At 43.2% G+C, this 13,288-nt stretch overlaps 1 protein-coding gene across 1 annotated transcript; it reads left to right on the top strand.

Annotated features, from left to right (window-relative positions):
- The first annotated feature begins 10,827 nt into the window (after positions 1 to 10,827).
- neurod4 (neuronal differentiation 4) lies at positions 10,828 to 12,089 on the top strand. The gene has a single exon (XM_030118866.1). The coding sequence runs from the start codon at positions 10,828 to 10,830 to the stop codon at positions 11,902 to 11,904; it is 1,077 nt and encodes a 358-aa protein (XP_029974726.1). The 3' UTR covers positions 11,905 to 12,089.
- The last annotated feature ends 1,199 nt before the right edge of the window (positions 12,090 to 13,288 follow it).

Genomic DNA, 13,288 nt, shown 5'->3' with positions numbered 1-13,288 from the left:
AGTGATCTACCGATGACCGATCATGCTACATATTTTAATATTACATATTAACATACAGTGGTTGCAATCTGTCAATTGGTTTATTCTTGAGCATGCTATCAATCTAATGCATTTTGTTAATTTTACATATATGGAACGTCTACCTAAGTTGGGATGTTGAAACATCAGGAAGATTCGCAAACATGTTTCAAAACGTCACCTACCTCTGGCATGTTGTGTGGACATTGAAGTTGATCCGTTAAGGATCCTTTAGTTATGCAGTGTAATCGATAGCTTGCACCCATCACATAAAGGTGCCTGACATAAATATTGAATAATTGTTTTTTTTTGTGTGAAAATATTCTAAATGCAGGATGGACTGATTTGCAGTGCCAGTGTTTGATTCTCAGTAGACCAGAGACAACATATTGTTGTTGATTAAAGTTTTTTTAATCACCTTTTCTGAGAGGATATTTTGAGTTTACTGATAGAGGGACGTCTCAGAAAGTTGGGACAGGGGCGAGTCAAGTCTGAAAGTAAGAGGTACTAAAAAAAAACAACCTAACAAGCATTTTGCAACTAATAGTTTAACTAGCAGTTTGATTCATGGTCATCTATCTTCTACGACTTTGTCTGGTTTATGGTTGTGAGCCAAGTAGTTAACTATCACTCAGCAAAGTGACCTGGACATGGACCTAGGGGCAAATAAGCATCACTAATTAAACTGAAGTGCATGGTTTTTTGGATTGAAGGAAACCCAAGTACCTGGAGGAAATCTGCACACAGGAGGAGAACACGTGAGGTCTACATCGAAAGGCCCAGCTTGTATTTGAACCAACAACTTTCTCGCTGTAAGGCGAAAGTGCTAATCACTGCTTAGTACAAAACAGGCCTTGTTTAACAAGCCAAGCCAATAATTATTGTTTCTGACCATGACTAATCCTTTATGGACACAGTGCACCCTGATTTTTATTGTAACTCCCAGCAGAATAATAAACAATGTTTATTACAACATTTTAACTGTCCTAAACTAGGGTCTTCTCATGAGAAACACTGTGTGAGCCTCCCCAACACGCATCATAACCATATTTTAAAAAAAAATACCTTAAAGGATGTGCAACTGGATTATTTTAGAGAAAATTCTCTGAGGAATGATTTCAACACCATGCTTATTGCAAGAAAAAGTAAGGAAGCTCTATAATCAACGAGGGTTCAACCATGTAAAACCACAGAGTGCCTAAAGCTTTGCCTTCTGTTGAACTTTTAAGTCAGTGAAGCTTAAATATGCCTTTAAATGTCCAAATATTTAGAAATTGTCATTTAGGGGAAAGTACTGAAGAGGATAAAGGCCACTCTTATGTGTATTAGGGCCTTTTTGATGCGACTCTTATCACTGCCAATGTTGAGGAAACAAGCCATTTAACCTTCTAATCACTGAGTCAATGGATCCTTTTGTTGTCTGGTTGTGGGTTTACATTACAGTATCTTCAAATGACAAATGTCCCTCTGTGGTTTTGTTACTTTGTCGCCACTGACTCGTGTTTGGCTTTAGATTAAGGATGCAGATATGAGATAAAGAGGAATTGATCTTCCATCTCTTTGCAGCTCATCCGGAGACTTGTCCTTTCTGCGACGTCGGTCATCCCACTGTGTGCGAAGTGGGTGTTTCAGCATGGCCCACATATCCTCCCAGGCTAAATGGGGCAATCTCACTCCACAACGCCATGCAGTCCGAGCAGTGTAACACATAAAGCACATGCGAATGGCAGCGATGCTGAGAAACCAACCAACAGATCACATATTGCTTCAACTTTAAAATAGGATGTTATTACACTTAAAAAAAAAAACACATTTAGAAATTTAAATGATAAACTTATGACTCTCAAAAATGTTTTCCTTATTGTCATAGATGTCATATTTGGTTGACGCTTTGAAGACTGACACTGTTTTACAACATCTGTAGAGGTAATGAATGGAAATATGATGCTTCTCTCAGCAGATTGACTTATAAGGAAAAATACAAGTAAAGCTTCTGACTTAATTTGTTGTTCACTTTAAGTATTGAACCATCATGTTAATGAAGCAGGTTTGCTTTTTATCAAAGCTATCTGGTGCATTGGGCGTTGTAGTCACCTTTCTGAGGAGAAATAGCACACGCTGCAGCAGGAAACAGCCTTTCAGTCTCTAAGGAGGCCAAAGACTGACTGACAGCCAGCGGGACTTGAAGTGACCCATTTCTTCACACTGACTGTCAACTGATGTTAACAACTTGATCTGTTTAATTAGCTTCTCAAACGCATTTGAATATGAAAAATCCATTGCAACTCAACCATCATACAAAAACGCACACACACATTGATGAGCTTTTCGTCAAAATTAAACACCCTCTTTCGAACCCGCTCACCTCCAAAGTACTGGGATCAAATGGCGAATCCAAAGGACGCAGCATCCTTGGTTTCTGCTCTCGAGCTGGTTTTGGAGTAGCAGGAGCTGCAGGGAGGCAGGGAAACGGAGGACCGGGTCTGGGCTCTGCCACCGGTGAAGTAGACTTCTTAATAGATGGTTCTCTTTTAGGAGCCATTGTGAGTAAAGTAAAGAATCACTGACCTGAGCTGACTCACACATGTTAAACAGTATGAACTATCCACCAGAAAGGATGAATGTTTATTCTTTTTCGACTTTACAGAGATGTCACAGTGGATCACCTTCCTCCATCTCTTCTCTGCCTCCTGTACTCTTACAGCTTTTGAAGAAGTGACGTCATTCTGAAGTGCAACAGTCAAATGCATTGAAATTTTCAAGTCCTCCTGAGAGTCCCTCTTCACTTGGTGAGGTCCTTCAGGTATTGCAAGCCTTGGCTTGTGTAGTCAGTTGCTTTTGTTGGAGCTCCTGAAAGAGTTGAAACTGTCCACCGGACTCCAGAGTTCCATGACTGAAGAGGAGAGAATTCAATCTTTGGCATAGCTGGAAGCTGAGTCTCCAGTCCAAAGTACTTCATCCACTCTTCTATAGCAGGTGGTATCGCTGCTTTCGCCTCTGAGCCCTGCTCACTGCTTCCCAACAGACCAGATTCACAAGCGACTTAGAGAGCTCCTCCTGCGATGGCCACCTTCGTGGCAAGGTGGTTCCAAAGGTGGTCGAGAACAATCGAGCCAAGATCCTGTGGGCCTAGGAACAGCTAAGATCCTGCGCAGAACCCTCAAGCTCCCAGGCCTCTGGTGGAGGACCCGAGCTTGAAGGAGACAGACACAATACCGCCGGGGTGGCGAGAACACAGTTTTTCATCTTAACCCGACACAGTGCATCCAAAATGATCTGGAATGCAGTCAGGTTCTTCTCTCAAATCTGGTCTTCATTTCACTGGAAATGATAGACTGTTAACTGTACAAACAACCACACATGTTTAACTGCACCTTTTTGATTTTAAGAAAGTCATCCAGCCCTTCCATTACAACATCCTATTAAAGTGTCCTAATTTATTTCTTTCAGAAAATTACATTTCAGCATAAGAAAACATATTTTTTTGTTCATGTAAGTCAGTGTTGTGAACATGTGCATGGGAGTTTATCAAACATCAATATCAATATAGCATCATATTTAAACCAAAACTGATTCATTTTGAGAATCTTTATACCATTCTCTCTATAGCAATGGTTATGTGGAACCTGTGTTTTGCATAAATTATTGTATATTCTTATTCTTTCTAAGTTTAATTGGCAATGTGACAAACATGAGAATCACATTTGAATTCAGGCGAACAAAATGAGTTAATAATATTATTAATGATTCATTTCTTTGCAGATAAAACTTCTTGCAATGGTATTTAGACTCTATGGTCTCTATTACTGTCGTTCCTGGAGCCTGACAGAATAGTAGCCAAACAATAACACTAGAGGTCGCCATCACACAACAGGTGGAAAAGAGCCAATAGAAGACCTCACGCACTCAATAATAATTAACACACACACACACACACACACACACACACACACACACACACACACACACACACACACACACACACACACACACATCAGCTGCGGCAGGGAGCTTTTGAAGTGGTTCTAAAACGTTAATATTGCTGTCTATGTGTGTGTACATGGGTGCGTTTCTGTATCCATCCATCCATCCATCAGAGGCATTAAACAAACAAACAAACAAAAAAAATAAAAAAATAAATAAAAAAAAAATAATAAAAATGTATGACTGAATTGAACTTCATTGTGTGCAGAGCTGAGAGCAGATTTACAACCCCTGGCGTCACTCCACCCGCTCATCCAATAGTCATCGCTCCCCACCAGTCAGCAGATTTTGGGCACAATCCATCGCGCGCTCAATGGGCCTTGAAATCACCGTTTTGTGCGTCCTGTGCGTCAAAACAAAGGCATCGGTAAGACCCTTGCTGCGAGACCAACGGCACTTCTGCTTCTTCAACAACAGATCGATCATGCAAAATGTGAACAAAACAAAACAACAGCCTCAGAATGATCAAATTAAATGCATAATGTTAAAAAAAAGAAAAAAGAAAAAGTGTCGGATAAGTGATGTGTTGGCACGCATATAATTAGATCTTTAATATTTATCTACATTTGTCCATTGAGATGTGAATAGATGATGCTGGCCTGCAGCCTGTTCTCCCGCCAGCTGATTGGTGATGAGTCTGCCGAGCAGACAGCTCAGTGTCAAACAGTTTAAGAAGATTATCAGGGCCTCACGTTTTCCTCATCATTTCCAACAATAATCCAGGAAAGAGGCTAATAATAACTCCAGAAATACCCTATATGTCTTTTCCCAGATTATCTAAGGCAATCCATAAGCTGTATTTAGAAAATTAAAATATTATCCTATTATGTTTTCCAGGTGTCTGCGCACATGTCTGAAATTCATTTCCTAATTTATTACGGGCTACACTTAATTGTAAAAATTACCAACATCAGTTCCCAAATATTTCCCTTTGTGTGGAGTGTTGTGAAAGCAAATTGAATTACTCCAACTTAAAGGAAATGTTTCAACAGATCCTCTGAGGTGCCCCAACTGACTAATGAAATTATGGCAGTTCTCCCACCTAATGTCATTCAAAGTCCCCCCTGCTACAACAAATCTCTGGACCACCTGATTTATTTTTAATGATATTACACCCCTCGGTTGGCTGTGTCATGGTAATAATTGGGGCTGCTCCAGCTGCCTCTAGATCACATTAGCCAGGCTTAATATTGACAGTGCCGAGCGCGCTGAACAATGAGGCTTTGGGGATAGAGAGCTTAGAGGCTGCCTTGCCAGTGGGTATTCTGCAGGAGGTAGAGGAGGTGCAGGCCAGGATGCTCCCATTCCCTATGCCCTGGAGGACTGGCACCATCATTAAGCAGTTCCTTCTATAGTCCCGTGGAGCTTTAAACCGATCACCACCAGATCCAGACCCCACCCAAACCCAAGACATCAAAACCATCTTTGCAGGGGACCAAAAAAAAAAAAAAAAAACCAGGGGCAACCTGATTCCCTGCTCGTCTTTCACCGGATGGAGAGACTTGCCAGGATAACAGCTCAGCAGCTGCACCTTGTGTGGCGTCCTGCTGTGACAAAGTGCTGGGATAAGACTCAGGGACAAATACTTGGCAAGACTCGCCTTATTACAGCATTAAAGTCTGCTCTTAGAAGTTCACGTTCAAAGACGTTCACACATTTCTTTATCTCTAATAAATACATTAAAAAAAACACTGAATTTAAAATGTAGTAGTGGGTCATATAATTTGTAAAAGCACAATTATATAAGATAATTTGAATAATCTCTAAATGCAAATTGAAAAATACCCAAGATTTTCTTTCAGATTTGATTGGAAAAGTGCATTTATCCGTTAGACACATTTATGTTGCAGGCTTGTCTCCTCGCTGGATTTGCATAATGGTCACACTGGGATTCAGACTAGGCCACTTGTGGGACACATGCACCTGATCACAGAGACACCGTGGCTGTTTGCCAATCACACCTTCGTGTTTGATTCTGCCAATTAAAAATCACCTGTGTTTGTTCTGCGGTTTGTCGGGTTTTTCCAACATCATTTGTTTGGATATTCTTTTAAACCCAGATTCTGCGGTCCGTCCAGAATTGCTGTTTGGATCGGAGGGGATTTTGTATTGGGGCCCACAGATTACCGTCGTTGATTAGTGGTCGGGTGTAATCCTTTCAGACCCTCTCTCTCCAAAACACCCCTGGGATATGCCCATCTCCCCGAGGACCAGCAGCGTGGCAGATGGATCCTCCTCCCCCCTCTTCTGCCCCCTCTAACAGCACACCCAAAAACACTGTTGATGTCCTGGGACGGAGGTTGTAAAGTATCCTGAATATGAAACCACAGGCACCTTTGTTTGATGGCTCTCTCCCCACTTAGTGAGAATTGCCCTCAGGCCCGATTCCCATTCTGTAGCCACGTTTCGGCTCAACTGGAATGTTTTCCAAATCCATTAGCCCAAAGGAAGACGAATAAGCTGCAAACAATCTGCTCATATTGCTGAGATGAAATGCTGCCAGATCTTATCCACATTTACTTTGTGATACAAGAGGCTCTCAGTTGTTGATATTATAGTTTTGTGGACATGACGTACCATTTTTTTTCAGGGGGAAAAAAAGCACCTTCTGAAGTTAAACGTGGGATTATATTCAGACAAAGAACACATTTTGCAGCTTTAAGCAGACATCCGAAGCTAAGCAGACTTCTGGACCAATGTGAATTCCTACTAGCAGTCTATATAAATGATTCAAAAACAAAACTAGAGGTTTTACTTAAAATCCATATTTCTGCTGTTTTTGTATTTCTGTCCATCTCTCATGTTCATCTTAAGTGAACAGCAAACTAAAAAAAAGCGTGCTCTGGGGCTTTTGTTTTTCTTTGCCTGAAAATACATGAAATAGTTCCTACAACTTTGTAAAAAGTTGAGCTCCTGCAGATGTAACATAACAAAAAATATATTGATAAAGTTTTGGCGTAGATTGGCAGCATTACATGTGGTCTCATCGCTGCAGCTCCACCACCCCCCCCCACAGCCCACCCCTCCGCACGCCAACCCCTCGCACAAATCCACGCTCCCTCCATCTTTTATGATCACTACAAGGGGCTCAGCTTTCAGGAACGGGCCAGGGAGCATGTGTGTAGAGCTTTAATTCCTATTGTATTCGTGCAGGCTCGGTGTGTGTGAGTGTGTCTGTGTTTTAGCAAAAGAGGGAGAGGGAGATAGAGATGAAGAAAAAGACAGAAACAAGGACCCATCTGTCAGCACAGTGCACCAATCCCTCCCATTCCACTCCGAGTCCCGGGGGACGGGAGCGTGAGACAATTCACTTGTGGCAGTGCTTCATTTATTTATCTTTTGCTGTATTTTTTCAAGGAAATGGGTTACCCACCATAATAGCAACATCAGCACTTTAACAGCTCTTCTCTTTTGGTCATATCTTAAATTTTGGATAACTCACTGAAGTTCATGACAGCATTTTGAAAACGATGCAGTTTTACTCTAAGGCCACTAATTGGTTCTGTTTGTTTTTGTAATAAAGCCATACATTCACTCAGAGAACAATATGCTATAAACATTAACAATGTGTGGCCAGACGACCAAGTTGCATGACTTCGAGTGAGCTTCAGCTACAAAGCTACCAAGTCCCAGGAGGATGTGGACTGGGAGTGATGACAGTACGGAGGCCGCCATAATCGTGATTGTACATCAACTCCAGCATTTGCAGAACTACCAGGACGGTCACGCACATGAGCAGCGGCAGCATTTCTGCTGTCGACAAGAAGATGACCCAATAGTTTTTAGAAAGTTGTGTTCTCGCCCATCTACACTGTCACAGAACTTTTGAAAAGACGTTTTGCATTTTCACTAGACTGTTCACATGTTTAAAAATGTTTACACTACGCCTGTGAAAATCTTGCAAACTCAACAGAAGTTGGTTCCGATCAGATGTGCTCGCCGTGACCTCTCACGGAAGGTTGGCCATCTATGTTACTGCTTAAATGGGAGCGGGAGAATTCCCTTTCCGTTAGTCAGTCAGTCATTTGGGAAACCTTTGGGGATTGTGGGAGACTGAAAGGCTTCAATTCCCCATGCAGGCTGCAGGTGTGGAGAGGCCGTGCTCACACTCCAGGGACAGGAGGGGAGTGTATACGTGTTTTTAGGGGGTGTAGAAAGTGTGTGTACCTGGGGACCTTTGGGCACATCATATTAATCACACGCACGCACGCAGACACAAAGGACAAAGGCTCACCTCCCTCCGTGTCCAGTGCGCCCCGTGCCGGTCACTGCTCCGACCGGGACTGATGAGGGCCGTTATACCGATGGATGCAAACTGCTCCAGCACCGGGCATCATTTTGGGGCCGAGGAGCGTGACGCTCGAGCATCCAAGCAACAGATGACCCCCCCCCCCCCCCCCAACACCACCCCCACCAAGCCCCAAACGCCTCCTCCACCCAGCCATCTGTTCAGCTGTGTCTAATAAATCGTCAGATAAGTGCCTGTTTTTACGCAATGCTCGCGATTAGTCACGTGAGTGTGTCTTGCGTCCCAGACGTGCAAATATGGTGTAAACTGGAAAAAACAAGAGCCCACTGAGGAGTTGGCAAAGTTCAGTCACGAGCACAGCTGTGCGCAATCGCGCGCACAATGGGATCAATGCGGGGGCACGTGCGACTCGCGAGACCTCCGCTGTCAATGGTCGGTGATGACAAAGGAACCCCACTGAGCCGCAGCTCGCCGCGCACGAGGACGGAGCGCGTTTATTATGTTGCGGTATTTGTCGTCAAAACTGCGTAAAGACGTTCAACACAGACGCACAAATATATTTCCCCAAGATGACAAAACTTTCCAAAACTGTTCCCCTGCAAATTTATTCTTACAAGAAATATTGCAACAAGCTAAACAAAAACAAATTATAAACATGAAAAACCTGCTATTTCTTTTGAAAAAATGTTGAGAGAGAATATGATTGATAGAACATCGATTTTACAAATATGGGAGTCCTTTTATTGCTTAAGACGTGTAATTCAATTTTTCATGGCGGGCTTAAGCTGACCATAAAGTACCTGCGTCTTCATCAGTGTATTGATCGATGCAATAATCAGATAGTCTTCGGCTGGAGGGTGACGCCAAAAAAAAAAAACCGAAGAAGACAATTGAATGACTGAGCAACAACGCACACACCTGCTCTTTGCACACCAAGCTGTCAGAATCACTTAGGCTGAACGCGCACACATGGAAGAGCGTCTCTTAACTCAGCAAAGACAAGGAATACACTGTGTTTAATTAAGTGGAAAATTTCATAATCCAACCGACTAATGAAGAGACAGGCCACGACAGTCCATTGATATAGTTAACACACGCAGAAGCGCAGCAGAATAGAGGAATTCTCCATTTATTCACAGCGAAGAGAGATACTGTACACATCTCATGCAGACTGAAAATGAGAATGCAAACATGTCAACTCAGAAACCGTAATGCAATCACAGAACAACTTGTTTCACAAAATGAGGTGAAGTTGGCATAAGTCATACACAATCCTATATTCTAGTAAATATTATTGTTGCACTGTTGTGAAAATGATGCATTCAAACACATCAATTTTCTGAGAACTGTCACCATCTGAGCGCTTCGTGATTTACGAATAATAATAAAGATGGGGGCTTTTGTGCGCGCGCTCTCTCTCTCTCCATGTTCCGCACGCATGCACCGGGTGAAACTTGTAGTCACGGGCCTGCCACGCGCGTCTTTGGCTGAGTTGATGGTGGGTGGGGCGGCAGAGGGAGGGGCCTACCAGACTAAAGGCAAAAAAATTCAGGCTGGTTGTGCCATTTGGTGATGAAAGTTCCCGGTGCGCACATGGCAATCTGAAGGCGCGTAGGAGTTTTGGGAAACCGGCAGATGCGCGAAGATTTTAAACGATTTTCTCTGGACTTGATTTCATTTCTTTTTTGTGCAAAGTCAGTCCGACGTCAAAAAAGGTGAGTTTTTAGTTTCTTGAATTGTTTTTATTTGTGTTTACAGTCAAGCATTACAGATTACAGATGTCTATATATTTATAGAATTTCTGTTTCGAATCACTGACAGGCAGCCTGTTTGTATATAAACTATCACACATTTACATCATTGCAAAAACTTAATCAATTGTGATGAAGCACTGTTTGCCCAAAGTTATGAATTCATAATGACTAATCTGTTCCACTTTTACGCATTAGTGCGCAGTAGGTAATTAGGGCAGCTTCCCGCAAATGTTTCGACTTCTTTTTACCAACATAATCATCATAATACAATTATGACTTATTTGAGAATTAGAATTTTTAATCATTTAATTTACAAAAACTAAAAAAAAAAATACTAAATATAGTCCACAAGCAAACATTGTGGTGTACCAGAGAACCCTACTGTTTTGTAAGTATGTTGGGGCTTGTCCACGTTTGTTGATTTGTATGTTCCCTATTTAATCTTTGAGCTTTATATGCTGAGTAAATCCCGCCGTGTCCCAGATTGACAGCGTCTCTGAAACGACCACAGCCTAAACAGCAGGGGACCATTCAACCATTTTTTCCCCCCCAACATCAACCCTATCTTCCTTAATATAAGAATATCACAGAACAGCACATTTTAAAACGTGACAGTTTTTCTTGATCTGACAGAGGAACTGGCTGCTCAGTGAGCTGTCCACAAGTCGGTGCTGAAATGAAGCCAGGCACAAGTGCTGCTTTCAAACACTTATCATATAGTCAATGAAGGAGTTGAAACATGCTTTGATATATACTGAACTTTAACAGTGAAATACTGAGATAGTGACCGGTTGTTTGTGTTGTTGTTCCCCAGCTGAGAAAATGATGACCAAGCCATTTGCGAAGACTGGAGACATGACCGACCTGGTGAACTCTCTGGCCTGGCTGGAGGAGGAGGACGGGAGCTCCCAGGATGGAGACGAGAGCCCGGAGATGAGGGGGCGACACAGCCTGGCTGCAGGAGGCCGGAGCCGCTCCTGCACAGAGCTGGGTAGCGAGGACATGGAGGAAGAGGAGGAGGAGGAGGAGGAGGATGAAGAGGAGGTAGGACCAAACGGAGAAAAGGCCCCTAAAAGGAGGGGCCCCAAGAAAAAGAAGATGACCAAAGCTAGACAGGAGAGGTTTCGCGCACGGCGGATCAAGGCCAACGCCAGAGAACGTTCCCGGATGCACGGACTGAACGACGCCTTGGATAATCTGCGCAGAGTGATGCCCTGCTACTCCAAGACACAGAAGCTTTCAAAGATCGAGACTTTACGGCTGGCGCGCAACTACATCTGGGCTCTGTCGGAGGTGCTGGAGAGCGGCCAGTCCCCGGAGAGCCACGGGTTCGTGGAGATGCTGTGCAAAGGTCTTTCTCAGCCCACCAGCAACCTTGTGGCCGGCTGCCTGCAGCTGGGACCCAGTCCGGTGATTCTTAATAAACTGGAAGACAAGTGCGGCGGGCCGGGGGCCGGCGGCGTTGTGGCTGGCCATCCCCTTAGCTACCCATCCCCGGGTCTTCCCAGTCCTCCGTACGGGTCGCTGGAGGCCTCCCACCTCCTCCACATGAAGGGATTCAAGGGGCCTGCGTACGATAACCCCTCCCCTAACGAGTGCAGCAGTGGCACCCCGCCGTACGACGGGCCGCTCACTCCCCCGCTGAGCATCAGCGGAAACTTTGCCCTGAAGCAGGAACCTTCTCCCCATGAAACAGAGAGAAACTTCACGCCCCATCCCAGCCACCATGCCCACTACCTCTCGTCCCACCACTACCCCACCTCCACGGCCGGCGGCCTCCCGGGGGGCCCTCAGGCCCACCCGCTCTTCCAGACTTCCCGGTACGAGCTGCCTCTAGATGTGGCCTTTGACTCCTTCGCTCCGTCTCACCTGGTCACGTCTCACGTGAGCACCATGTGACCGCGAGGGAGCGGCGAGCGGCTGCTGTCAAACCTCTCCTGTATAAACTGATGTACAAACGACGACCGTGGTTCTGCCTGTACAGAGCGAACGGTTTGCATTTCTGTTTTCCGGTACTCTGGGAGGGCTCTGAATGCTCAAAGAGAGAGACTCGTCACTTCAACTCAATCTACCTGACACAAACATGAACCCTTACTGTAATTTTATTTATTATTTTCTGTTCTTAGTTATGTTGACATGTCGATATAATTCTCTCTCAACCTTCAGTTGTTTGAGTGGAGCCTAATATTAGTTTACCAAATCAAATTTTCATGTCGAAGCATTACTGAAATAATTCAGGTTTTTCTTTTAATTAAAAAACATGAGAATTGAGAAAGAACATATGCATTTCCACCTAACAAAAGAGAAAATCTCATCCAGCTTAAATTGTGCACTGAAGCCTACAGCCAATGCTCTCATTACAAACAATGCATCTATTTATATCTGTATTTAATATTTATTTTGATAATGTCTTGTCCGTTTTATATTTTTCTCAGCACAGTTTTTGTTTCACTGTCTTTTTGGTTTGTTGCCAGACACTGGTGGCTCTTCTGTATTTAATTTATTTATTTGAGGTCTTCAGGTACTTGGTTATTTGTTGTCTGTACTGTTAATATTTCACTGTTTCGCACTTAATTGAATAAATATTCTTATATTATATACTATTTCCATAGTAATAATGTGTGCCATGTGTCTTTTGATGTTTTTATGAGTAAAATCTGTTTGGCTTGAATTCATCATGATGAACATAGGTAGGTATTGGATTTCAGTTTTAATGACCTTCTTTTCATTAGTAGTGGAATAATGATCCGTTTCCCCTGAGTTCACTTATTGAGTTCAATTCAGGACACAAATTTCACTTATTTTCAATCATTTTTGAAAAGGAAAACTTGAGCAAACTTAAGATACTGCATTAAATATGAGCTATAGCAGCTCACATCAGACGATGTCAGTGTTGCTCTTTGACACAGTTTCAGCTGTTTTATGTTGATTTAAGGATTTAATTGCAGGTTTTTAAACAAAACATCACAGTTGTTTCCATTTATATTTTTATGTTTCCATTCATATTGTTTCATGAAAAAAAACCTACATACATTGCAAAAAGAAATGTCAAGTCAAGAGTTGGTTTATAATGTATGAAAGTCAGGGGATGGAGGAGTGTGTGTGTGTGTGTGTGTGTGTGTGTGTGTGTGTGTGTGTGTGTGTGTGTGTGTGTGTGTGTGTGTGTGTGTGTGTGTGTGTGTGTGTGTGTGTGTGTGTGTGTGTGTGTGTGTGTGTGATGTCATTCAGAGGCTTGCTCTGGGCTTTCCGTCGGGTCATTTGGGAGGCTGTTGTGGGCCATGGG

The sequence above is a fragment of the Salarias fasciatus genome, chromosome 20 (genome assembly GCF_902148845.1).
Source record: "Salarias fasciatus chromosome 20, fSalaFa1.1, whole genome shotgun sequence".
NCBI lineage: Eukaryota > Metazoa > Chordata > Actinopteri > Blenniiformes > Blenniidae > Salarias > Salarias fasciatus.
Note: the sequence above shows the minus strand (reverse complement) of the source record. Positions and strands in the feature narration are given on the sequence as shown.

Bases quoted from the DNA above. Each gene is read 5' to 3' on its own strand.
- neurod4 (XM_030118866.1), top strand. From the start codon at position 10,828: ATGATGACCAAGCCATTTGCGAAGACTGGAGACATGACCGACCTGGTG.